General features: G+C 46.3%; 3 protein-coding genes and 1 long non-coding RNA gene across 5 annotated transcripts; 2 read left to right on the plus strand and 2 right to left on the minus strand.

The window, feature by feature from the left end:
• The first annotated feature begins 4397 nt into the window (after positions 1–4397).
• Positions 4398–6702, plus strand: LOC100835765. The gene has a single exon (XM_003558204.4). The coding sequence runs from the start codon at positions 5126–5128 to the stop codon at positions 6551–6553; it is 1428 nt and encodes a 475-aa protein (XP_003558252.1). The 5' UTR covers positions 4398–5125; the 3' UTR covers positions 6554–6702.
• A 388-nt stretch (positions 6703–7090) lies between these two features.
• On the minus strand, positions 7091–8889 carry LOC112269390. The gene is made up of 2 exons (XR_002961225.1): positions 8843–8889; positions 7091–8721 (listed from the first exon to the last, which is right to left on the minus strand). It is a non-coding gene; the product is annotated as an uncharacterized LOC112269390 (long non-coding RNA).
• A 2633-nt stretch (positions 8890–11522) lies between these two features.
• On the plus strand, positions 11523–20211 carry LOC100836380 (serine/arginine repetitive matrix protein 1). 2 transcript variants are annotated; one of them, XR_001405455.2, is made up of 13 exons: positions 11523–11689; positions 11791–11880; positions 11998–12120; positions 12736–12903; positions 14781–14867; positions 15005–15129; positions 16093–16761; positions 16854–16964; positions 17051–17194; positions 17285–17365; positions 17452–17580; positions 18330–19391; positions 19826–20211. XR_001405455.2 is itself a non-coding variant. In XM_010230510.3 (12 exons), exons 1-12 carry the CDS (start codon positions 11669–11671, stop codon positions 19114–19116), a joined length of 2535 nt encoding a protein of 844 aa, XP_010228812.1. In that variant the 5' UTR covers positions 11523–11668; the 3' UTR covers positions 19117–19456. The 2 variants fall into 2 exon arrangements, 1 of the variants encoding a protein (XP_010228812.1); XM_010230510.3 differs by lacking the exon at positions 19826–20211 and having other exon boundaries at positions 18330–19456.
• Positions 20212–24141: 3930 nt separating this feature from the next.
• On the minus strand, positions 24142–25759 carry LOC100837302 (AT-hook motif nuclear-localized protein 22). The gene has a single exon (XM_003558209.4). It carries the CDS (start codon positions 25358–25360, stop codon positions 24509–24511), a length of 852 nt encoding a protein of 283 aa, XP_003558257.1. The 5' UTR covers positions 25361–25759; the 3' UTR covers positions 24142–24508.
• Positions 25760–26013: the final 254 nt, after the last annotated feature.

Consider the following 26013-nt stretch of genomic DNA (forward strand, 5'->3'; position numbering starts at 1 on the left):
AGAATTTAGGAATGGAGGGAGTATAAATTTGCGAATCCCACTATTATAAATCTGGTTGAGCTCTCATAATTGTAATTGTGATAAATTCACGTGTATAGCATTTGACCACTTTCTTATTATGTCATCATGAATTCAACCTACACCAACGTTGTCACCTTACTAACCTTCTCGACAAAACATCATATTATTATTGCGACATGAGACACAACAGATTATCGTTGCGACACGAGGGCACGCTGAGGGGCAAGGAGAGTAAGGTGGAAATGTGGGACTGCATCGTTTCTATTTCATATCATGTAAGTAACAGTTGTGTTTAATTGGTTGTTTATTTATCCATGTGGGAAAATGAGGTTGTGACTACGTATGTGCCTCAGCCTAGAAAAAAGACTACATATGTCCCTCGGAGACGTCCATGATGCATAGAAAACGCAACTTATTCTCACTTCATTTTCCTCCTTCCTATCATTTGAACTTGTGTTGGCTTACATTGTCATCTGAGCTTTGTCCACTCCTCTCTCCGGTGTGCATCAGAGGAAAAAGGAGCGGTCTCTCTAAGCCTTTTTTGTCGCACCGCTCTAGCAATGGCTTTTAATGTATCGACATTGCATCAAGCATGCACGCTTATGATCCGGCAGCATCAACAAACAATTTGTTTTAAAAGGAAAATATTTGTAAATTACATGCAAACTAAACTTGGAGATCCGATAATCATGATGATTTATAGTTTGTGTTGCCGTTATTAGGCTTACATTTGCATCACTATCTTATTTTGAATTATACTCTTGAGTAATCTCAGAACTAAGACATTAATTGCCAAAATTTCAATGTTGTACCATAAACATGTTATTTCTTTCTCTTCGTTTATTAGGGTGCAGAACGTACGTGTTGTTTCTTGTTTTTTTCAGTTTCCATACCGGGTCCTGCTAAGGAGGGATTCGCTATATTTTCTGGGCAAGTGTTCTTCCATGATGAGTAGAAACTTGTCTTTGCTTTTTGTTTTTGGAATTGGAATGTTCGTTGCTTATGGCAACTGGCCAAGCGTCTGTTGAATTTGTGAAAGCTTCCACATCTGATTTATTTTGTCTCCTTCAGGAATTGGGCTCGTTGAAGTATCATTTTTTAAAACAACATCCTTTCTTTCTCCTAGTATGTGACCCTTTCAATTCGTTCTTCTATAGGGGCACGTGCATGCGTTATAACATCTTGGAACAATCTCGGGCTGTGTTGTATAAACTTAACACACAATAGACGACTGCTAACCTACTACTATTTTTATCATCGTGTTTAGATGGGTTGATACGATCCACATGTCGTGTGATAAGCTAACAAGAAGTTATTCTTGGATGAGTTGGCAAGTCTAAGTTTTTTGTCTTTGTTTTGGGGCCTTGGGTTTTAGTTGGGGAGTATAACCAAAATTTAATGTCTGGTTTGTGGTTTGTACACTCATTTCTATCCATGTTTAAACCGAATGATTGAGATATTTCTTTAATTATTCCTTCAGCTTGCATGCTAATCACAAAACAAATACAAAAATGTGGAAATCTCCTTCTTTATTTCGATTATGGCTAGAGCTAGTGGAAAAGGAGGAAAACTAAGATTTTCAGTCTGAATCAGGAGGAGGGGGTGATTGTAGGGGATAAACCCATCCTAGACTATGCTACTAATTTCTTGTGTTCTGAGATAAGGTTAACTAATCAGGAAGACAGTAGTCGGTGGTTACTAGAAAAAGATGGCAAATTTTCAGTTAAATCCTTTTATAGCATGCTGGTTACTAAAAAGATCTCCTTTCCTTTTAAATGCTTTTGGAAGTTAAAGTTACCTTTTAAGATTAAGGTTTTTATGTGGCTAGTTGAAAGGAATAGTGTCCTCACTAGGGATAATTTGTTGCATAGGGGATGGAAGGGTCCCAAAATGTGTATTTTCTGTGGAAATGATGAATCTATCCATCATCTTTTCTTGAAATGTCCAATTGCTCAGTTCATATGGAGTGTGGTGGGGGTGTACTTTTGGCCTTAGTCACATTCCTGCATGTATGAAAGACATTCATTCTTGGTTTGCTAGTTTCCCTGTCAAAATTAAGCACATGTTAATTGTTGGTACTTCAGCTCTTTGTTGGACTATTTGGAAGTCACGTAATGATGTTTGTTTTCAAAATAAGTACCCTGGTGATCCTACTAATCTGGTATTTTCACTATGTTATTGGCTTCATTATTGGGCACTTTTACAGAAACCTGATGCTAAGAAGATTATGGTGGATGGATCCTGTGTTCTTAGAAAGGAGGTGATGGAGATACGGTGCAAGGATTTTGGCTGAGGTGTGGCTGGACGCCTGGAAGCAGGTTGAAGCTGTTGTGTCTGTGGATGGTCTTTTGTCGTGGTCCAGTTTAGTTTTATTTTGGTGTGACGAAAACCCAGGAGTTGGTTTAGCTGTTTTGCTTTCTGACTGTCCAAAAGTTCCTGGCAGTGTGTTCTTATTTCATGTACTGAACCTCTAAGAACCTGTAAGACCATGCGATTTCTGTAATGAAATCAGGAGCAGTGCTCCTTGTTGTAAAAAAAAGGAGAGGGAGTTTTAATGGTGTGCTCTTCCATGAAACTGACTGTTCTTAGGACCTAACTGCTGCCAGAATCTAACATATTAAAAAAAAAATCTTGTATGAGTCCTAAACCATCTCATATTTTGGTTCACCGTGCTTTGGTCCACTCAAGCCGGGATGCACCCGAAGGGCTGCAGGTTCATCTGCCAATCAAGCTGCTCCTCGCTGGCTGATCTTTCTGCTCGTCGGTCCCCATCACGATTCCATGGAACACATGTGAACAAAGAAACCAATGTTTTCTTAATATAAGAATGAAAAATGAGGATGGTCACACCATAATCAGACACTATTCAGATGATATACTTTTCAGGGCAGACGGATGCCTCTCTGAGCCTAGCAAATCTATTCTTCATATTTGGGGGATTATGCTTTCTCATCTAACAACCACCTCGTAACTAATGCTGCCCGTTTTATTTTTAGCTTTTGTGAATGGCTATAAATATCTTTACTCTGATGGAAGTAAATGAAAATGCTTCATGCCGGCTCCGTATATCCTTCACGAAAAAAGGAACATTGCCTAAATTTTTTAACAGAAGACCCTCCCGATAAGGCGTCAGCTGTGAATCGTGAAGCCAATTGGTCCGGCTCGTCGCATGCTAGTAGCTGCTACGACAATAAAGCATCGAAGGTATTCGTTTGCGTGAATTAACCACTGGAGCAAAGTTTCGAACAAAAGAGCATTCGAGCTTTGGTAGACTAGTATACGATGGAATGCTTTGCTGGAATAAAAGGTATTTAGAGCAGCATTAGAGACATCATCACATGATGATACAGGACGAGCTTAATGGTCCTCACCCCTATCAACGAGAACAATGATGGAAACGACAGAATTATCAATTTAAGTAGGTCACAGCAGCCAAACGTACGTAGACACCATCAACGTTTGTCATTGGATCAACGTATAATCATGCACGGCAAGAGCATAGTACTCCGTACTAGTACGAGCGCTTGGATCTAAGAATCCAAGATTTAATTGTGCAATGATCATCCTGGCCATAAAGCTCAACGAAGACACAGTTTTTTTTTTCTTTCTAAAAAAAAGACACATTTTTTGAACCGTAAGTAAAGAAGGAAAATCTCCTTTTGGCCCACAGATCAACCAGACATGTGCAGGCACTCCTGAGTCCTGCCTGATAACCTTATGTTTGATTGGAGAAATCTCTTGCAAAAAAAAGTAAGCCCATCATGCCCATTTGTGTTTAGGGAGGTTTATAGCCAGTTGCAAGTAGTACTCCGCTACGTCCGCGAAACGAAAATAAACAGCTGAACCTTGAGGGGCCCTGGGGGCGTGGGGCTCCCGATCACGAGCCGGACAGGCGGACGAATACGGTCATCATTGCCCCGCCGTGGCAACGGGACGGGCGGCGACCGCTCGTCGCATGGTGCTGTGGTCAAAAAGGGGCGGCTCTTCTCCTTTTCTGGAGCCGGCGATGCACGGGAGCGGGTGGTTTCCACGTGACAGCTTTTGCTCGGCGCGCGTCTTTTCGGTTCCGTCCATCATCATTCATCGATGACGCGGCAGCTGTTGGATTGGATATTTGGAAGAACACTGCAGTCTGCAGTGCCGTGCGGGGTAACAGAAGGAAGTTAATTCCCAAGTCTTGAAATGGCCCCTCCTGGTAATTTTAGTCCTGTGGCACGCAGGCACTCTTTAGTCAGTCTCGGGTCAGGGTTGAAAATGGGAGAGCTAAACTAAGCATAGGGGGAGCCCTTTTTTCAAAGCGCGCTTGACAGGAAAAGACGCCTGTATCTCTCTCGTAATTACAGACGAGGCGACATGTAGGCGTGCGTACTACGGTGGAAACGCGCTATCCTCCGCCAGGGAGCAACAACAACCTGTGTGATGCACCACTAGGCCAACGATGAACGGCAACGTGTTGTACCGATCGACCGGAAGTGCATATTCCAGGCGAGAAAAGGAAAAAGGTAAAAAAAAAGGAGAGGAGAGAGGATCGATGTCGCAGTGGAAGACTTGGCGAAGGAAGTCTCCGGCCGGGTCCATCAGAAACTCAGAATTTGCCGTTCCCATCGGTGGCTTAAGTTTAGGTTGGGACATGTCTCGCGGTGGTGTGGAGACGTGTGACAGTGCCTCGATCGATATCTTCCTGCGTATGCCTTTGGAATGGAACCGGCCAGCCCGTGCACATGAGCTTGTGACATGCCGGCTGCGTGGACGACTTCGCCTCTGGTGGTGTGACCCAGCCGCGTCGATCAAGCTGCCGACTCCGTTAGCATCTGCAGTAGTTCTAGTGCTAATTCTCTAGTCCAGATACATTCTTCCTTTTCTCTTCGCGTCGTTGCGTAGCTCTTCGCTGTTAAACGCGCTATCCACATCAGGAGCGAATCATCGATCACAGCGTTTAACGTACGTATGATCTGGGTTGGTTCGAAGGTTCCTATAACGACTCGATCTCTTCTTGCATAACTACCTATAGCTCCGACCTGCCGCAGTCAACAGCGTACGTAATACACAGAGTTGCTTCTTTATCTTGTTTTTCGATCGAGCGTGTGCGTGTGTGGTTCTGGTCATGCCCGGGTCGTCATGGCTCGCCGGCCTGCGGTCTCGGCTCAGCGGCGGCAGAGAGAGAGAGGACGGGCTAGGCATCCTGGCCTTCGAGGCGGCGGCGGCCATGTCGCGGCTGGTGTCGCTCCACCGGTCTCTGTCCGACGCGGAGGTCCGGAGGCTCCGCGGCGACGCCCTGCGCGCCGAGGGCGTCGCCCGCCTCACGTCCACGGACCAGTCCCTCCTGCTCCGGCTCGCGTGCGGCGAGCTCGTCGCGGACCTCGACCGTGCCGCCGGCACCGCCTCGCGCCTCGGGCACGCGCGATGCCCGGACGGCGAGCCGCTCCTCCGCGACTTCGACCGCGTCTACGCCGAGGCGAAGCGCGGCAGCCTCGCGCGCCTGGACGCCACGGCCGGGTTCTCCTTCTCCAGGGGCGCGGGGAAGCGGTTCAGGGAGATGGAGCGGCACGTGGCGGCCACGGCCAAGCTGTACGCGGAGATGGACTCGCTCACGGAGCTGGAGTCCTCGGAGCGGCGGATGGAGCAGTGGAGGCAGCACAGCGGGCCCATCATCCCCGCGCAGTCCGCCAACTCCAAGAGGCAGCAGGAGCCGAGCGAGAAGCTGGTGCGCGAGCTCAGGCTGCAGCGGCACAAGGTGCGCCGGCTCATGGAAGGCTCGCTCTGGAGCGTCGCGCCACGCAAGGCGGCGAAGCTCATGGCCAAGTCGGTGCTCGCCGTGCTCGCGCGCATCTCCGTCGCCTTCGGCGCGTCCGTGCCGGGCCTGCCGCTCCCGCCTCTGGCCGCAGGCCGGCAGGCGTCATGGGCGCTCGGCCACTCGTCCGGGCCCTTGCACCGGCTGACTGCGACGCCTGCCGACGCGGCGATCCGGCATTCGGCTCCCATCTTCCGGCCGAAAGACGCGGCCATGCCTGCGTCAGAGTCGCTCAAGCCGGCCGCGACCACGGTCGGAGGCTCCGGGATGGAGCTGCTCTACGCGAACGTGATCGTGTCCGCCGAGACGCTGCTCAAGGCGCTGAGGCCGGCGATCCGCAACGAGGAGGTGGCGCAGGACGGGCTCGAGCTGTCCATGAGAGACGAACTGTACAAGATGCTGCCCGTGACCATCCGCGCGGCCGTGAAGGCGAAGCTGAGGGAGAGAAGGAGAGAGCAACGGCAGATGGACGAGGAGGCTGCGGCGGCAGCCATGGACGCGGTGGAGAGGGTGCTGCGGTGGCTGGGCCCGATGGCGCGTGACACGCAGCGGTGGCACGACGAGAGGAGCATGGAGCGCGGGCAGCGGTTCAGCATGCGCCCGCGCGCGCCCATGGTGCAGACTCTGCATTTCGCGGACCGCCGCAAGGCGGAGGCTGCCATCGTGGAGGTGCTCGTCGGGCTCAGCTGCGCGTGCTGGTACGACGATGAACGGCGCCGGCCGGCCGGCTGGGACGAGTAGATCACTGCGCTGCGGGTACATGTGTAAATATCATACGTATACGTAGTGAGTAAAGGAAATGAATATAGGAAAATCATTTGTGTGCAAGAAATTGCACAGTTGTCCAATTATTACTATGTTTGCAATTGATGTTCTGCTGATTTGGTTAATTGTGTAGATGTAGGTGCGTGAAATTTTTCTTTTTAGAACAACGATCAACCAACCGAGGAAGATTTTGGATAAATCGAAAATTACACCAAACCAGCTAAGTGGCCCGTGCGTCGTAACGGTCTTCGCAAATTATTTCCGTTCATAACAATTGATAATTATACTCTTAGCTGCCTCCTCTTTCATCACTACAGTAGTAATGTAGGATACATCCGATAAAAAAAGTACCGTAGGATTCAAATACATGATGACATTCTTTCTAAAACATGTGTTTTAGGAATTCTGCGATGTGAATCAAAAAGGGCCTTAATGTAGTTAAATCAAAAGAAACACACCGTTTAATGGCTATTGTGGTAGGAAAGAAAAGTGTTAACGGAATATCAAGTAAGATGGCCTGAGAACTTGGGAACCCAACTCTTAGATTATCAAAAATAGTAAGTTGCCCGTACGTTGATACGGAACACAAAACCTATCAGTCGCAGATAGAGAACACTGCAACTAAACTTAGATATGCACATACATCAAATCATCTAAATTAAAATGTCAAACTCCATCTGCAGTGTTCCAATGAAACAAAAGTACCAAGAAGCAGGAACATTACCACAGATGGTTTCCAGATATTTAGAGAACAAATGATGAACTACAGACGCATCATCTCTAAATAATAACAAAGTGAACATTACCAGGAAGCAAGAACATTACATCAGATGGTTTCCAAATATCGTGGAGGCAAAGGAGCAAACTAAAAAAGTACATACACCTTGACCTTTTGCTTCTGAAAGTACCGAGACAAAGCTTCTTGCTTTCGATTTTGGACTAAGTGGGGTGAAAAGAGATCTTGCCAGTACAGATACTCCAGAATGCTTGCTTCTGAGTTTACCTAGATTTCAGGAGAGAGAGAGAGAGAGAGAGAGAGCCTGAAATCGGCAAAGCTGGCATCTATATCGGATGCAGCCACCTGACATTTGTCTCCAACCCTTAAATTCCAAGGTAAAAAAGGAATTGAAGCACAAGCCTGTTTCTTTTCCGGATACTGTAAATTGGAGATTCAAAACCGAGTGATATGTTTTCTTTTAAACACTATATACTATTGAATGGTATTCACATAGATTTGGACAAAAATATCACAAATGTGCATGTCTGATCTAATATTTTCCCCTAATTTATACACACAACAGGTACGTGACAAATTCATCATCACACTAATTGTTTGCACAGAAATGTAAGAATAGGAAAATTCTTTTGTGCAACAGTAGGAGGTGAACAGAAATTACTTGATAAAACAACACAATCTATCAGACCAAAACAGTTAGAAACTGAGAACACAATCAGGATTTGAAGAAGTTGAGCTTACCTCTTCTTGATTCTGAATAAAAAAAAAATACATACCTCCAGCAGGACCCAGAGAAGTATGGCTGGAATTAGGATGGCTTAAACGTACAAGTAGGCATACTTACGTTCAGTGCTTCCAAATAAGTAAACTTTCTTCCCACAAAGCTTCCTCTCTTCTTCTAAAGCTTTCTGTTCATCAACAGTAAACCATGTACTATGATATAAGAAAACTTAATATTAAAAAGAGGACTATGAAGCATATATGCCCAATTTTGAACTCCTTGATCTTATCAGTATTTTTTCCATTGCAATTGACATAGCTAGAAACAGATATATATTAAAACTCCTTCGTAGTGAAGCACCTAATGAACTCAGTTAAAAAAGCCAAATCATTACACACCTACTAAAAATTGCCACCGTAGTAAACAAATGAAATATAGAGAGTTGCAGTAAAAAATCTGCCGATCATTAACCAAACAGAATATTTATCTCAACAGCACGTGATCCAGGCGATAAGCATTTTGTAGTGAAATTAATTAATCCTATACTCCAACCAAATCATGATTCAGCAAGATAGAGTAGTAGACTTCCAAAGACTTTAACCACCTGCTCCTTCTTCTTTGAGAAGCACGTTGACATCAAAACCTAACCGCCCGCTCCTTCTTTGAGAAGTACCTTGATATCAAAGCCTGCAACCAGAGAAAGAACTAGTTGAGAAGATAAAGTACTAATCAGTGTTGTACTGCAAAAGTCGACACAACAATCATTCTCTCCTCGAAACAATGATGCTCTGGTTCTTTTGCACTCAACTTAGGTGAACAATGTTGTTGTTTTAGAAAACAACAGGAGTACGGGGTGCCAATGCACGATGGCACAAATGCGAGAATAATGTGTAGGGGGTGTACGCCGGCCTTATAGCGAAGGTCGCCGTACACTTGGGACAAGTTGACACGTCGATATGTTTTGAATAGGTTCAGTCGACCCTGCGGGTACGACTTAGTCCTATGTTAGGAGAGGCTTCGAGGGGGTCGTTAGCCAAGTGCTTGGGCCGAACTCGTCTTCCAAGGTCACCTATGGCGAGAGATCTCTAGGAGCCGCCTCGGACTTGGGCCGAACTTGTCTTCCCAAGTAGCGAGGTTGGGATACCCTCGAGACTCTAACCCGATCCTTCTACTTCGAGTCGAGGTCGTACTAGACGGCCCGGAACCTCGAAACTAGGCTTCCCAAGTCGCGTCCCCGAGGTCGAGTCGAGACTAGGCTCGACCCAAGCACTCGAGAGCGGGCTCCTTGGGTTGCTCTAGCCCTCTCCCTTTTGATCTTATTCCAATGGAGAGTGAATGATCCATGCCCCATGGGGGGTATTTATAGTCTAGGGGTCCATGACAAAAGACCATGGCTATCCTTAAGGGAGAGAGAAAGTGAGGGTAAGGCGGTAAATTCATCCCTAGAGCTTTCTTGGCCCCTACTCTAGCTCCTTTGACCATGGCATGGGAGGCTTGACCCTTTGACCGGTGCTTAATGCCTTGTTGGCGATTTGACCGGCCTTTGGAATTTGTTGACTTGGTCGTCGCCACGTAGGATTGCGGCCCGGCCCATGTAAGAATTTTATTATATTACCACAAACAAAAAGATGAGTGAAATCCTAACAGAAAGCATAAGGTAAAAACTTGATAAAGTTGTACACAATCACTCTGCAGTTCTACTAAAATTGTGAAAGCACATATTCGAGACTCGAGCCCCCGATCAGAGAAGGCAAGGCGCACCACGTACCCAGCGTTGGGCTGCTGACGTGGGGCATGGACGAGGAGGAACGCCGCCACGACCAGCGTCAGCAGGAGGTCGCAGCGATGCCCCCGCGACCGGGAAGGGGGGGAGACGCTCGTTGGCTCGATCCAGATCGGGGCGAGGGGGAGTGGGCGAGGCGGGTCATGCCCCGGCGGCGGGCGGCGATGCCCCTGCGCTCGTTGCAGATCGGGATGAGGGGGGAGAGGGCGAGAGGGTCGGGGATGCTTGCGAGGTGACGGCGAGGAAGGAGAGGCGCGCGGGTGGAACGAATGGCGGTGGAGGTTTGGAAGTGACGAACGTACGTACCAAACTCAAAATTAAGTAGTAGTAAAGAAATGTCTGAACCTATTACGATTTACGAATATGATTGTGGTTACATCAATGCAAAAAGTAGATGAAAGACGGTATCTGTTAACTCAGTGCCTACTCTCTGGGCCATGCTTAACCGACGGTCCTCTTCGTGTACTATCAACATATTACAGTCGACGACATGCTCGCCGAGACCATCGGGCACATCAAGATCACTTTGCCAAACCGCTCTTATAACCCTGTCACGGGCGCCATACCGCCCCCTTTGCAATCTAGTGCCTAACCTGCCAGCTTCAACTTGTCTATTTTGTCTACGACGATGTCTTTATATTAGTGCCAGTTTATAAAAGTGTTCGATTCCAACACCTAACCTATCACAAATTCAAGTCCAATCATAGCCTATAAACATATTCGACACATAATTCAACAAAAACCAACTTCTCTACCCGTGCCATTTACATCTCGATATTTATCCAAAAATCTGGTGATGAAACAATAGAAGACCAAACATGTACAAACCGACTAACCTTGGTTTTACATTGCTTCATGAGCTGCCCACCTCGGCAAGTGAGATCATAAGATCGCTAACACACCGTGAGCGGAGAGCCAGAGACACATCCCTCGCAAAGCAGGTTGTTAAACAGTTGAATCATTGCCAAACCTACGAGGGAGATGACCAAAATCATTAAATTGTGAGCCGTGATATCCATACGCTACATGAAGTGGACCATGATAATCAGTTTAGTCACACCATAACAGGGATGGAGACGGGAAACATTGAATCCGTACCTCGTTGCCTCCACGTCAGGATGATGTTGTAAAGAACACACAAAACCTTACAATCAAAATATTAAACAACAACGCATGCGTTGCCACGTGGTTCCTCTCGCATCATGATGGTAAGAGGAACCAATGAAAATGGAACTGTGACCTCTTCTCCGACGACTATGATTTGCTTCATGTTGTGTGTGCGTGAACAACAAGCCATGTGTCTAAACAGATCCATCGGCACAAAAAGGTGAGAGGAACCGATTAATATTTAAACATTGACTTTTCAGAGACGGATAAGATTTATTACTCTTATGTGTTATTTTTTGTTTTCTGGATGGAACAACTTTATTAACTCAAAATGTTAACCGAGGTTTTCTGGTGGATTACACAGCCGAACCAACGGCAAGAGAAGTTGCCGCTCATGCTAACCGGTTCATCTCGTCGTTCGTGACTTTATTCTGTGATGAGTCAGTTCGTTTCAAGCCCAAGCTAGTACAGGCCCAATTAGTTCAGATGCTGGAGGCCCAACAGTTACGGCAAGTTTTCAATCTGTTCTAACGGCCCACGGAGGTGACTGTTCTGGATCGGGCTAAAAGACTCTTCCTGCCGTGAGCCCGTGACCTGTCCGGGTCCGGCCGTCTGTTCTTCTCCCCTTCTCCCCACCCCTGCACCCCAACTCGTCGTCGTCTTCCCACGCACACCTCCAACCCTAGTGACCCTCCTCCGCATCCAAAGCGGCGGCTCGACCCGGCGGCCGCTCCGTCTGTGAAGATGTCGGGGGGCTTCTTCCGGGTAAGCGGCTGCCAGTCTCCGTATTGACCTAGCTGGCGAATCCCACTTCGTAGTTTCCGTTCGTCGGATCTGTGTGCGCTGATTCGCCGTGGTTTTCGCAGGGGACGTCGGCTGATCAGGATACCCGCTTCTCCAACAAGCATGCCAAGCTTCTCAAGACTCAGAAGTTCGCGTCCGAGCTCGATCACCAGGTATGTTTGTTTGTTCGGCGCCACGCCTCCATTGCGTTCTAGCTGATGAGCGTCCAGAGGGAAACTACCCGCTGTCGACTCAACGGAAAATGTTTTTTGTTTTTTTGTTGGTTCTAGGTGGACATGTCAAAGGTGAAGATGGACGTGATGAAGCCGTGGATTGCGACGCGGGTCACCGAGCTTCTTGGGTTCGAGGACGAAGTGCTCATCAACTTCATCTACGGCCTCCTTGATGTGAAGGTGAAGTTTCTGTTGCTTGAGCAATGGTGCTCGTGTCCTCATGGTACATTGGTACATATATACAGATGCAAATTCGACGGAAGTCCTCATTAAAAACCAAACCCTGTACTTGGTTCATGCAAGGCATATCTGGATAGATTGGATTTGGGCCAATCAACTTGAAGATTTTAGCCTGCGAATTAGAAACGAAATTTTTTCATGTTGTGGCCCAGGAATTAAATCTGAAATCATGCACATGTAGTTCTGGAAGTTAAAAATCGTGCACGGGTTTTTTGATAGCACAAGACAGGTACTCAACATCCATCTTGTGTAGCTAGATCACTTCGTTTCTTCTTTGCAGAATTCCAGCTGGATTATTACTCACCAAAACTTCTCTAGATTTTTGTGAAACAAGGCCTGCGATGTGCCTGTAACAGCTAACCATTCTTAGACTAGTTTGTTTCTGTCATGTCATTGATTTATTTGTTGGCGGGATACAATTATTTTCCTTAGTTAACCTGAACTTGAGCACTTTTTTCTCTGCCTGTGTAATGATTCAAATTTTTTTTTTTTTGCACCTGATATAGGAACTTTGTTTATATGTGTTTTCTTTGCTTCGTTTGTTTGTTTTGGCAGGAGGTGGACGGAAAGCACATACAGATCCAGCTGACAGGGTTCATGGAGAAGAACACAGTGAAGTTCATGAAGGAGCTGTGGAGTCTGCTCCTTAGTGCACAGCAGAATGCAAGTGGTGTGCCCCAACAATTTTTGGATGCAAAGGAGGCTGAGATTAAGCAGAGGAAGGTTAGCATTAAATACATCTGTATCATTGTATGTACACTTTGGGTATGTTGTTTTCACTTAACTCATAAGACCAATTCCACCCCCCCACCCCCCTCTGTCTTGGTTGGAGTGTATAGTGGAAGCATATGGAGATATAGGGGGGCAAATTTAGGGGCCGGTTGGAGTAAAGACATATTCAACTAGCATATGCCTTTCCAGTGATTAAGAGGTGCTCTCGACTAGTTACTTACCAGCTCTACCAATCGGTACTTGATTTCCAACAGGAAATATTGACTAGCCGTAGCTGATCTACTTACGGCTGTAAAGTTTCTTTGTGCATTAACTGGGGGAAAGCATGGCGCCATTATAACCAAAGTTATTGTTTTTCAGCGACCAAATATCTTTATTGTATTATAATATAATAACTATATATGTATGGCACATTTTAGATATGTTATTTTCAATTTCTCCATCTGTTAAAAAATAATAGGGCCTAGTGTATTATGAACCTTGGTTCACAAAGGGATAGTTTGGGTAGGGTAAAGGTTTGAAAACCAGGGATAGGGCACTCGCTCGCAACAGCCGGTGACAGGGCTTGCCCTTGATGTGGAAGAGATGCTCTAAGATTAGAGAACTTGTTGTTTTATTTTTCGATTAAAATAGTTACACGCTTGTCCTTATTAGTTTGACTTGTTTGATCCACAAGTTGGACTCAAATCTTAACTCTCGCAATCTCACTTAATTCCTATCTGGATGAAGCTAGCCTAATCTGAAACAGACTCCTAACTGGAAATAACTCAATTTTCCAATGTCTCCACGACTCTATCCAATGCCTTCCTTGTCACACACACTTGCTTCTGCCTTACTCCCGCATGCGTACCAAGCCACGTTAGGAGTACCCCATAGCACCAGCCAGCCACATAATCCTTGTTGTTAAGGATTGCTTGCATGTCTAACAGTATTGGCTTGCATGCAAATATAATAACGTTTTCTCTCTTTTGTTCTCATTTATGTTCCATGTGTCTCCAACATGTATGGCTAAAAGCTCACTCATTTATCTATCTCTTATTCCCCAGATATTAGTTTCATAGATAGCATGTTCATTTCCCTCTAGTTGTCTCCTGGTTTCAAAACGTCCTTAATCCATGTGATGAACTAAAATAAGCCTCCAACATTTATGGCTAAAAGCTCACTAATTTATCACAGTATTATTGCCCAGACATTAGTATGATAGATGACATGATCACTTCCGTCTAGTAGTCTCTTGGTTTCACGACTAACTTAATCCACGTGACGAACCAAAATGCTCCTCATATTTTAAACGTCTCTCTCTCTCTCTCTCAATACTTCTTTCCCACCGGCCTCCATTTTTCCTCTCTAATTTCCCGCCTGCCTCCAGTTTCTTTCTAATTTCCCGCCAGCCGCACAGGAGGCTCCCGCCCTTGCATAGGTCGTCCAATTTGGACGAGGCGACGCACTAGGACGCCTAATCGACGCCATAGACGCCTCAAAGGTGTCAAACGAAGATATCAATCTGTTATGGTTGAAGCTGTGGATGGCCTAATATATATCTAAGAAATTAGTCAACTAGGTTCATAACATATGGTACTATAGTTTTTGGTATTTTGTTTCAAACAAAGATATCGATGTGCTATGGTTGAAGCTGTTGATGAGCTACTTGGATGTTGTGCATGGAATAATAAGTATCAGTACTGTGGTCAGGGTTCAAGGCATTATAGTGTATTAGATGTGATTTCTGGAAGAAGAAAATCAAACTTTATTTTTGCCTTTGGTATTTTTCTTTTTATTCACTGTGTTATTTACAACTCATAGAGTTGCTCGTGAGACTTCACAGAAAATTGAGAACTTTCTTATGAGTCCATCTGTTTCATGTTCAGGCGGAGGAGGATAGAATTGCCCAAGAGATCCAGAAGAAACGAGAGAAAGATGGAAGGGGCACTGAAGTGGATAAACGTAAAGTGATGGTGAGCTATTTCCTGCTGCCCAGTTGTCCTATAACTGATTTTATGGTTATCTTGTGACCTCTTGTGTTTCTGATGACACTCAGATAGCTTCTCCGATTATTTCGGTTCATATCGTTCTTTACCTCAAACTACTGTAGGACGGGGATACCAGTAATCCAAGATTTTATGGTGATTCACTTGGCTCTGCTTTAAATAATCCCATTGTTGATGCTGAGAAAGAGAAGGAGTTGGACTCGAAATACAGCTCAAGAACAAAGAGCAGGTTAGTTGTTAACTTATTTGATTAACTTGGACTGCCCTTTAAATGCATGCCCACCTTTAAGACCCTTTGACTTCTATTTTATCATCGGGGAAAACCCTATATAATGGTTGTCCTTAATATGGAATTCATTTATTTTTCTCAAACTGTGCTCCAGTGCGCTGATGATGGCCTTGCCAACTGTCCTGTCACAAAGACGCATTGCAAAAATTCTATTCCCAAGTCAATTAGCTATTTGTTTGGGTTCTTTGGTAAAGTTGTTAGTTTCTGCTTGAACAACAGTATCCTTTGTCTCTGCCGTACAAAAGAATAGCTGTAAGCTGAATTTGCAGTACCTTCTCAGTAATATAGTGTACTTTTGCAGTAGGTGCTTCTGTATGTTCTTCTACCCCACCTTTGAACTTTGTAACCATTGTTGTCTGTTATGCTGATGTCCTTTGGTTATGTTTTAGCCTGCCATTCATTGACCACCAATTCTTATCATTGTTCCGTGTAGTTTACAATTGAAATTAAGCCCGTTACGAACTATAAACAATAAGGCCATGTGTTGCCCCAAACTCTTTCATAAAGTGAACCTTCACTGTCGTGTGCACTCATACATTCTGATAAGCAGTTCCGCCTAATTATTGTCTATTAAACTTAACACCTTTTGAGAACAGGTCAGTAGAGATTTAATCTTGATTTTTTTTACTTTGGCATGACATTTGTATTGCTAGTTATCATGTGTTTTACTTCCTCCTATCCATAATAAGTGTCTCAGATTTAGTACTCTGTACTCCCTCCGTCCCATATTAAGTGACTCAAATTTGTTCAAATATGGATGTATCTATGCCTAAAAAGCGTCTAGATACATGTAATAGAAAGTCACTTAATATGGGACGGAGGGAGTACATGGCAAGAGGCAGGTTCTATCAGTCCCAAGACAAATAGTTTCTTTTGGAGAGTCTTATTCTTTTTTTATTTCAGGGAACATCGCAGACCCAGAAGCACATCTTTGTCGCCCCGTGGTAGGCAGCGATCTGTTTCTCCTAGGAGGCGTTCTCCATCCCCTTCCAGGCATTCCCTTTCTTTTGAGAGACGGCAAAGATCAACACGACGTTCAACTTCACCTAGACGTTCTGTTTCCCCCCGAAGGCATTCTCCAAGACATGCTCCTTTAGCATCTAGGCGGAGGTCACCGTATTCTAGGAGATCACCTTCAGTACCGAGATCCCCATCACCTCGCCGAAGATTTCATAGTAGGAGAATATCTCCACCTTCTGGGCGACGCGGATCACTATCTCCCCATCGTCATCGTTCTCCAGCTCGTGCACTTAGGCGATCACCATCTCCTGCACGCCGCAGATCACCCGCTCGACACCGATTTCCAGCAGACAGACACTGGTCCCCATCTGCAGGAAGACGCAGACCACGGTCCCCATCTCCAGTAAGACGCAGGCCAAGGTCCCCATCTCCAGGAAGACGCAGGCCAAGGTCCCCATCTCCTGGAAGACGCAGGCTACGGTCTCCAGCAAGACGGCGGTCCCCATCACCTCCCCGCTCACCGCAGTTGAGGTCACCCAAACGCCAGAGGAATTCCCCAATTTCCATAAAAACTCTTCCTGGAAATCGCCGAGCCTCTCCACAACGAAGGAGGTAATGCAGCTCTCCTGTTTTCTTTGTACCCAATAACGTCATGCTGCATGTAATACCGTTAAATTTAAATATACTTGTCTTGATACTTTCAGGAGTACTAGTCCATACAGCAGGAGTCCAAATCCTCCTCCTAGGAGTTTGAATAGAGACAACAAGAAGGGAACAAATGGTGTTCCCTCTAAAGATGGAGATATGCCTCAAAGGTAATTCGCATGAAGTAGATGCAGGCATATTTTGTTGGTAATTTATATTCTGGTAAGTCGTTGTCTGACTTATATTATCTCCTCAGGAACCAAGAAAGGAGATCATATGCTGATGATGGGAATGACAGAGAAATGAGCGATCATCGTTCTCCAGGCTCTGAACACCATAGGTCCACAAAATCCTTGAGGTCTCCTACCAACAATTCAGAAAGAGTCTCCACAGATGATAAGTATGTATTTGTATACATCTGTTATATTCTTGTTTTCCACATGATGGTGCCTAAACTTGGATGTTAATTGTCTCACCATCTTTTTGGCAGTCCTAAGAAAACCAGGAAACATTTACCCAGTCAGGACATCACAGATGCCAGTGGAGACGAGGAAGAAGGCAGTCGCGCAAGGTTGGGCTTCTTTCTCACATGTCTTGTGCTAAAAAATTATTTACTTCACGTTCACTATGTATTCATTGTATACTTTTTACATTCAGAGAGAATGCACGGAAAGCCAATTCGTCGCGCAGGAAATTAAAGGATTTCTCAGCTGATCCTGAACTAAACAAAGTCCATGATGATAGCTTAGGCCTGGGAGAAAAATCACCCTCAAGGTCACAGCAGGAGTAAGTTTCTTTATGTAGTTCTCTGCTTAAAACTGCTTGTAGTTTTCTTAAAAAAAATTGCAGCTAAGGTCATGCTTGCGTAGTTTCTTTGGATTAAGAAAACATTCTTGTTATTAGGAAAAATCACCATAATTTACTGGCTATGTTTCCAGCATGTTTTTAGTTTTCTTATTCAAACTCTATTACTAGGAAAAATCACCACAATTGATCCTTTGTCATAATTTACCAAAAAGCATGCCGTAAAACTTTTGATTGAGAAGTTTATCCTGTATAAGAAACCGTAGTGCACACTATGAGTGATGAATTGCTGATGATGGTGGTGATTGTTATGGACAAATTTGCAACCTAATAATTATGATGCCAACTGGCAGGCTTGCAACCTAGGGAATAATCTTGGTGGAGTGAACGGATGATCACCAACTCAGATCTTTATAAGATTAAAGATTAAAGATAGAACGGGTGGCAACTACTGTGGTTTGCTAGCCACCTAGGGAATAATCTTGGTGGAGTGAACGGACGACCACCAACTCAGATCTTTATAAGAGTATATATATATATATATATATATATATATATATATATATATATATATATATATATATATATATATATATATATATATATATATATATATATATATATATATATATATATATATATATAAATTGAAAACACCATCTTTCCGTAGCATGACATGCATCTTTTCTTTCTGTGTCAAACTAACAGTTTTCCCTCCTTTCCCATTGTAGTGGCAAGGACATCCACAGCAAACATGACAATCAACTATCAGATTCATCAGAAGATGGGCGTGGCAGTGGAAGAAAGAAACGCCAGTTTGATTCTCCTGATGATTCCCTTGTGAAACAGCAGTCCCCTAGTAGAGCTGGAATGGATGAGACTAACAACGAGCATGCCATAGGTTCTCATGGCACTGTCGCAGAAAAGAATTATTTGGTTAAAGTTGATGAAGCTTCCCAATCAGATGGTGGAAGCCCTCTTCAAAAAGCTAAGAAAAGTAGCAATCATATTGATTATCGCAGTTCAGGCTCAGAAGAATCTGAAAAACACAGATCCCAGTCTGAGAAGCGAAGGCATAAGAAGAGTCACAAGCATAAGAGGCATCATGATGATAGTTCCGAGTCAGATTCTGAGTCAGATGACAAGGAGTCCAAGAGGAGGAGGAGAGAAGAAAAGCGGCTGCGGAAAGAGGAAAGGCGCCTTAGGCGTGATGAACGCCACCGCAGAAGGGCAGACCGTCATGCCAGTAAGCAAAAAATGAATTATCTTGGCACTCCGCCTTCAGATCTTGAGAAGGATCGTGAACCTGGCTCAGATGCTGATGCAAGGAAGAAAGGTTCGTACACCAGCAGAGAAGAATCTGACCCCAAGAAACTTGAAGTCGAGCTTCGACAGAGGGCCCTTGAATCTCTCAGTGCAAAAAAATTGAAGCATGTTGTTACTCCATCCCCAGACGAGAAGGATCGTGAACCAAATTCAGATGCAGATGTTCGGAAAGAAGTTTCATACACTGGCTGAGAAGAATCATCAAAACAAGCTTGAAGTTGAGCTTTGGGAGAAGCCTCTGAATCTCTTTAGACCAAAGACAGCCGTCAATCACTAGGCTGAGGAATTTCTCGCAATGCATTTACACATTTCTATTTTTTCAAGTGCGTATCTTATGTTATTGAAGTGTGCTTATATGGTACCTGTTTAATGTTCTGTATGTTTATTTGACAGTTGATCTGAGTAATTGACGATTCCTGAGCTGTTTCCTTGTTGCAGCTGCTTTCAGGCTTAGCTTCTTTTATCTGGTAACGTTTGCTTTTACATGTTGTCTGAACCATAACCCTGGAAAAGAAATATTTGTGTTATTTGATGTAGTGCCCCTATTTCCTTTATTCCAAATTGGGTGATCTAGTTCTAACTTGTGAAGAGTTCACCATTAGTCAGTTTTTCAGATGATATACATCAGACAGTTTGTTGAAAAGATTATCTTATCTATATGGTAGTGTCAGCTAAATTGTGTTGTCTGGTAGATTAGGTATGCACCATGCAATGGAATACCTGGTATTGGATCGAGCCAAAGTTCTCAGCAAAAGTTAGCTTGCATGAACTTGCGTTGTACTGGAACATGCTTATTTAGCTGAGCCACTGTGCAGTTCATTAGTGCAAACTGTATTGTTTTTATTCTTTCTAGAATACCAAACTGTATCGTTTTGTTGATTTGAATTTGGATTATTGGCAGATTAGCGCCATGTGAACAAGCTTTTGTATGTACCCAGAGATTTAATCCACACCTCAGCAACAAGCCAACAGCCAAGTTGGTAACTCCTATGATACTTGTGAAACTCTTCTAAATGCTCCTGTTTCGTTTGGTTGCTGCTGCTTAGAATGAGGTTTGTGCAATACTTCATTTATAATATATGTAGCTAGGTTCTGATGAAGCAAGTAGACATTCTTTTCTTTGAAGCTTGCATGCTGATTAGGTGCCATTCTGCTAAATTCACACGGAATCCTCACAAGCTTACTTTTACTGTGAAGTTGTCCTTTTCTAATATGTGGCTCCAACATGGAACCTTCGGTTATGTTCTGAATTCAAATAATATATTGGCGTATCACGCTTGGTGTGAAGAACATAATGCACGCCTCAGGAGCATTTGAAAGCATTCAGATGCATGTCTTGAGCAAAACTTATTGCATGTTCTTTCTGACAGGGGATGGCTGCATATGAGCTGCTCCATCCGTCCCATATTAAGTGACATTTCTATTACATGTATCTAGACGTTTTTAGGTATAGATACATCCATATTGGGGCAAAGTTGAGTCACTTAATATGAGACGGATGGAGTACCATTTATTTCCCATTTTACATTATGCTGATTTTTGCTTGATTTCCATCCTATTTCTTCTGTTCTTTCATGTGTTTTTGTTTATTTGGAGAAAAGTGTGTGTTCTTTAGTCTTTATTTTTTATATGGATGGTTGACCTTTGTGCCAGTCAGTAGTCCTTTTCCATGCATTTAGCATCGTCTTGATCTATAGTTACCGGGATTTGTTGTTCTGGAGCAATTTCATTTGACAGTCTGACACAGCGACTCCGGCTTTAATTTGTTCAATGGTTTGCCGCCATACCAGGTCACTAGACTATCTAGGCTACTACTACTGCAAATAGATTGCTGATCAAGACGCATTTACTGCTAATACGACAGTATGGAACCGTGTTATGACTGACGAGGTGAATGAACAAGATTGAAATGTCAGTATATAGCCCGACAATCTCACTAGCTATATAATGTTTCTTGTCTTTGTTTATAAGAGAAATATCATCTTTCAGCAGTACATGACGATCGACTTGTGAGGTCCGATTATTGGCTGTAGTTTAAATTCACAGTACTAGTACTATTACCGGTGCCAATCGTACACGATAACACGACCACATTTCTAGATGTCCATTAGTTCGTTGCTTAACCAGTCAGTCAGCCTGCCCTTATCGGCAGCTCTCATTTTCATCCCTATCTTTCCAGACTCATAATCTGTGTTGTTATTAGTCCCTTCGTTCCATATTAAGTGCCGAAATATTACATGTATCTAGACGCTTTTTAGTTATAGATACATTCATATTTGGACAAATTTGAGTCATGAAGGGAGTACAAATTTTGCAATATCCACTTTACGTTAGTCGCGATCCATGCTTTAATCCCTACTTTCTCACATCTTGCAGCCTCCTATTTGCTTACCAATTGTTGAGTTAGCTTCTGCCGTAATCTTACTACTTTCTGCACTAGTCACCCGGTTGCTTGTAGTTCAAGACCGCTTTAATTTGAGCTTTGCAGCTGACAGGCTCATGTTGGGTGAGCATTCTTATAACAGGGTATCGAATTAGACCCCAATTTCGACACCCGGTTGCGCTCGTCGGCCGCCGCGTTGTCAATTCTCAGGCTGGCCGGGACTTTGGACCAGACCAGATCGTCGGTTGTTGGGCGGAAAAGGGTCCCAAAAGCTCGATGCTCTGATCGGTCACCGTCTCGCGCCCCGGAAGTCGCGCAACTTGCCCCTCCTGCGACGCACGTAACTTGCAACGTGTGGGTTATGCTTTGGCCCCGGCGGATGAGCGCCATCGTTGTCCTTGTTTTCTTCTAGGGCAAGTTGGTTAGACCTAGAGCAGCACCTTCAATTCCTTTTTTCGGAAGTTAGGGCAGGTTAGACTTTTGTATATTATTAAGTCGAATCGCATGATGCGGCTGGGAGCCAAATTCCTCGCGGCAACACAGTCGAGTCCTTCGCTAGGCTGGCCATTTTGCGTCCGCGAGACATGCATGGACCTACTATGTCGTGTAGGGTATGTTTGGATAAAGTCCGTATTTCTTTCATGCTTGGACATTTATATCGGATCCTGCAGCAGCGATTGGCTTGCGCGGCGGAGTGAGTAACTGAGTAGTCGTACCATCTAGCTAGGTCGCCGGTCCAAAAAAGCTTGGACGCGTTCTGGCGGTCCCAATCATGGACGCAGGCGGCTGGCGAGGCAGAAAATCGCCGCTGCAAACTGACATGCATGCACGGCACCGTGCACACGGGTCCACTCTACCCTAGCGCAGCGTAGCCAAACAGTCCACCGCTTGAATGCCGCGACTGCTTCCACGTGGGCAGGTTGGGCGGTGCACGGCCATGCCCACGTGCGATATCGACGGCCCCATTTACCCATGGGCGCGCACCAGCAACGGCCCAAATCGCCCCCTCGCGGCACGGCCGCCGTCCCACCCTCGCACGCCCGTTAAACGCCGCCGCACTCCGCAATCATTTAACACCGCGCGCCCACGGCGATCGATGCGTGGCATGGCACGCACAACACAAGCTGAGCTAGGAACGTCGAACCTCCGGGGTTCGCAAGCAATGGGATCGAGGAGGAGGAGGAAAGTTGGTGAGGTCAAATCGGTCGAACCTAATCCCCGACCGGGCCGGGTCAGTTGATTGCTTCCCTTAACGAGCGAAGCGAACCAAAGCAAATGAAGCACCGCCAGCACGGGGCGGGGCCTCCCGGGCACGTTGCCGTGCAGAACAACGTCAAGTCGGACGTGAAACGCTTCTTGCACTCCAAAGGCTCGCTCAACCACCGCTGCTTCTCGACGAGACAGGCTCCCAGGCATCGCCAGCTCGGATCCCATCGCCCGACCGATCTCCTCTCTCCATCGCCACCTTTACCCCACGCACACACTTCAAATCACATTCAACACACAACCAGAGACAGAGCGGAGCGGGAGAAGAGGATCGATGGGATGGGAGCTTTGGGATATTCCTGTTCCTGCACAAATTACTACGGCGCGAGAAGGAGGCCGGCAGGCGAGACCGAATAATAAGCCTGTTTTGACGCCTGGGTTCGTTTGATCCACAGCGTCGTCCGTCCAGAAGTGTGAGGGTGAAAAGAGATGGATATGGTTACTAGTACGTGGCCGAGGCATCCAAAGATGGCAGTCAGGAGCAAGCAAGAAAAGAAAGATCCCTTTCGTTTCGTGAGGGCATTGGAACATGTACACGCACCTATCATTTCCATGGTGTCTTTTCTTTCGGGTCTCACCACCGGCCCGGCCGCCAGTGTCCGGTAGGGCCCTTCACAGTTGCACACCATGTCGCCGTCTCCATGCTGCTTTAAATCTGCACTGACAAGCTTCAGCTTATAGCCCTGCAGTGCCTAGCAGGCACTGTGACGACGGGAGCATTTCTTTTCTTTTTTTCCTGTCCAACCTGAGCTGATTTGGGAAATGGAAAAGTGGAAAGACAGAGGCAGCATTTGTTGTAGTGGGAGGTTTGTTCTTGATGGATCAGAAATGTCTTGGACTCAGACATGGGTGCGAAGTTTAGATTCTGGACGGGTGGAATATTGTTGACCGGCGAGTTTTGCGAGTACCACTCCCGTTTTAGTGCTGCCTGTCGTGCACTATCCCAAAATGTACTTGGTCCTAAAAATACCAAAATTGGCAAATTAAGTTGTACTTGATCATAGTACTGTACGGTGGCTCAGTCCAGGCTCCAGTGTGGAGGCTTGCACGTTGGCATGGTCGCATTTTCTCTGTGTGCTGGGATGCATGGGCTAGTCTTTTTAATTTTACCTGATTACTACTGTTGCTCTTTTATCGCCATGTAATCCGTACATAACAAAAACTGTAAAGATGAGATCATCACGCGTGACTTTTCATGATATAAAAAGAAGATAGAGTAAAATAAGAATAGTGGACTTCAGATGATAAGAAAAGATAGGACACTGAGGTATGAAATGAGCGGAGTTCCTGCCGTCAAATTAACTGAAGAAATCGACACAGAGTATAACAGGACTCAGTTTGTGTACAAAAAATGATTCTCGACGAAATTAGGAAGGAACCGTACAATTGAGGAACCAAGACTATTGACCATAAACTTGCATGTCCGAAACGAAGCATACTCCGTACAATAATACGGACAAGCATGCATGAACGCATGGCCGTACGCTGCTCTAGCAAGGCAAATTTACTTTCAATGCAAGATCGACTACATCAGTACACACGCGGTACATACAGCACACCATCAGACCTGCATAACTCGGGAAGGAAATTTGTTTCATATACTACTAGCTCGCTGAATGCATTATAGTACTAACACGTCAAATTGATCATTGGAAAGAAGCTAATCAATCGATCGGCCGACGAGCCACGATTGCTCGTTTGGGTTTCCTGACACTACTGCGGTGTAGGAATTTTACATACCCAAGCTCCAAAGAGAAGTAAAATCGACAAAGATCATACAATTACCCATGCATGAGATAGCACATTAATTAACAAGGTAAATCAAGAGCTACGCGGGCATGATAGCAGCTAGGGAATGAAGAAAAGCAGAAAGCTAAACTAGGTAATTAAGGTAATCGATTCGCCGCCTCGCCGGTGCAGTGCTATCGAATCGATCTAGAAGGACGTCGGCGGCGGCGGCCTCGCCTGCTGCCCCCATTGCCCGAACATGTCGTGCGTCGGCGTCGGCTGCGGCACGGAAGCATACATCGGCGGATGCGCCACGGCGGTTCCCCCTCCGCTTCCCTGCTGCTCCAGCAGCTGTGCCGCGCCGCCGCCCTCGGACGACCCGGACAGCACGGCCCCGGCCTCCTCGGCGTCGGCCTGGGAAGCTTCGTCCAGGGGCAGCCGCTCGTAGGTGGCGTTCCCGAACGTGGCCGCGATCACCATGACGGGGCCCGACGCCAGCAGCTCCCCCATGACGCTGCCGCCCACCACCTGCCCCTGCCCGCCCGCCAGGTACACCGCCAGCCCCGTGGCGCCCGGGGGAGCCGGCGCCGGCAGGAAGGCGCCCGACAGGGACAGGATCTCGAACCGCCCCCGCAAGGCGACCGCGGGCGCGCCGTTGCCAGCCATCCCCGCGGGCTGCCTGAGCGTGACCCCGGTGACGGCGCCGCTGCCGCTGAGCACGGACACCCCGCGCTGCCGGCGCCGGGAGAAGGCCGCGATGGCCTCCACGATGTCGGCCCCGCTCGCGATCTCCAGCACGTGCGACCGCATCGCGTTCGGGCTCTCCCGCGTCACCACCACGGGCGGCTTCGGCTTGTTCTTCGACCCCGGCGGCCTCCCCCGCGGCCGCCGCCCTGCCGATCCCCCGCCCCCGCCGCCGCTGGCCCCCGAGGGAGGCGGCGACGCGTCGTCCTGCTGCTGCTCGTCGTTGTTGCTGCCCGCGGGGCCCGACGCGGCGACGTGCGTGTAGCCGCCGCCGCCGCCGTGGTGGTGCAGCGAGTGGCCGTCCATGCTCCCCATCTCTTCTTCGGCCGCCGCGCCGGCCGGCCACCAGTCTGCCAGCCCTACTATCTTCGCGGCCGGAAGATAGATGGAGTAGATAGATAGATAACCCAAGCAGCTTCGCGAGGACCCAAGAGATAGATAAAAGCAGCCCCTGCAAATCCCGAACGCAAAAGCAGCGGCAGCGCCCTGCAGTCTCTAGCTCTAGCCAGTGGGTAGTATGGTATGGAACGGAACCATGGGCGTTGCTCTCATCACCTATTTATTTATTTATGCCGCTTTCTAGAATTCGCTTCGCTACCAGCAGTACCAGCAGTAATTCTCTCCTCTCCGCGAGTAGTCGTAGTCAGAGTACTCACTTTGCTTGTTCCTATTGCAAAATTTGTACTGCTAGTACGATATCTGGACCGCTCTTTGGCTCCAAAGTCCAAACCGAAGCATATATGCACGGTACGGCCTGTGCCCAGTGGCGAATTAAGCTGCTACGGCCTACGGGTACTGATGGTACGTTGAACAGGCCAGGCCAGTGCGTGTGACCCCGCATGCATGTGTAATACGTTGCGCAGGTGGAGGTGCCTGGAGGGTGGGTGCTCGGGCGGCATGGCCATCTGGTCGTCGTCAGGTGGGCTTTGAAAACATGTCGTGAGAATAGACGAAACGAAACAGCTGCG

The sequence above is a fragment of the Brachypodium distachyon genome, chromosome 1 (genome assembly GCF_000005505.3).
Source record: "Brachypodium distachyon strain Bd21 chromosome 1, Brachypodium_distachyon_v3.0, whole genome shotgun sequence".
Classification (NCBI taxonomy): Eukaryota; Viridiplantae; Streptophyta; class Magnoliopsida; order Poales; family Poaceae; genus Brachypodium; species Brachypodium distachyon.

Bases quoted from the DNA above. Each gene is read 5' to 3' on its own strand.
- LOC100835765 (XM_003558204.4), top strand. From the start codon at position 5,126: ATGCCCGGGTCGTCATGGCTCGCCGGCCTGCGGTCTCGGCTCAGCGGC.
- LOC100837302 (XM_003558209.4), bottom strand. From the start codon at position 25,360: ATGGGGAGCATGGACGGCCACTCGCTGCACCACCACGGCGGCGGCGGC.
- LOC100836380 (XM_010230510.3), top strand. From the start codon at position 11,669: ATGTCGGGGGGCTTCTTCCGG. The intron at 17,195-17,284 runs GTATGTATTTGT...TCTTTTTGGCAG, and splicing joins AGAGTCTCCACAGATGATAA to TCCTAAGAAAACCAGGAAAC. The intron at 17,366-17,451 runs GTTGGGCTTCTT...TTTTACATTCAG, and splicing joins GAAGAAGGCAGTCGCGCAAG to AGAGAATGCACGGAAAGCCA.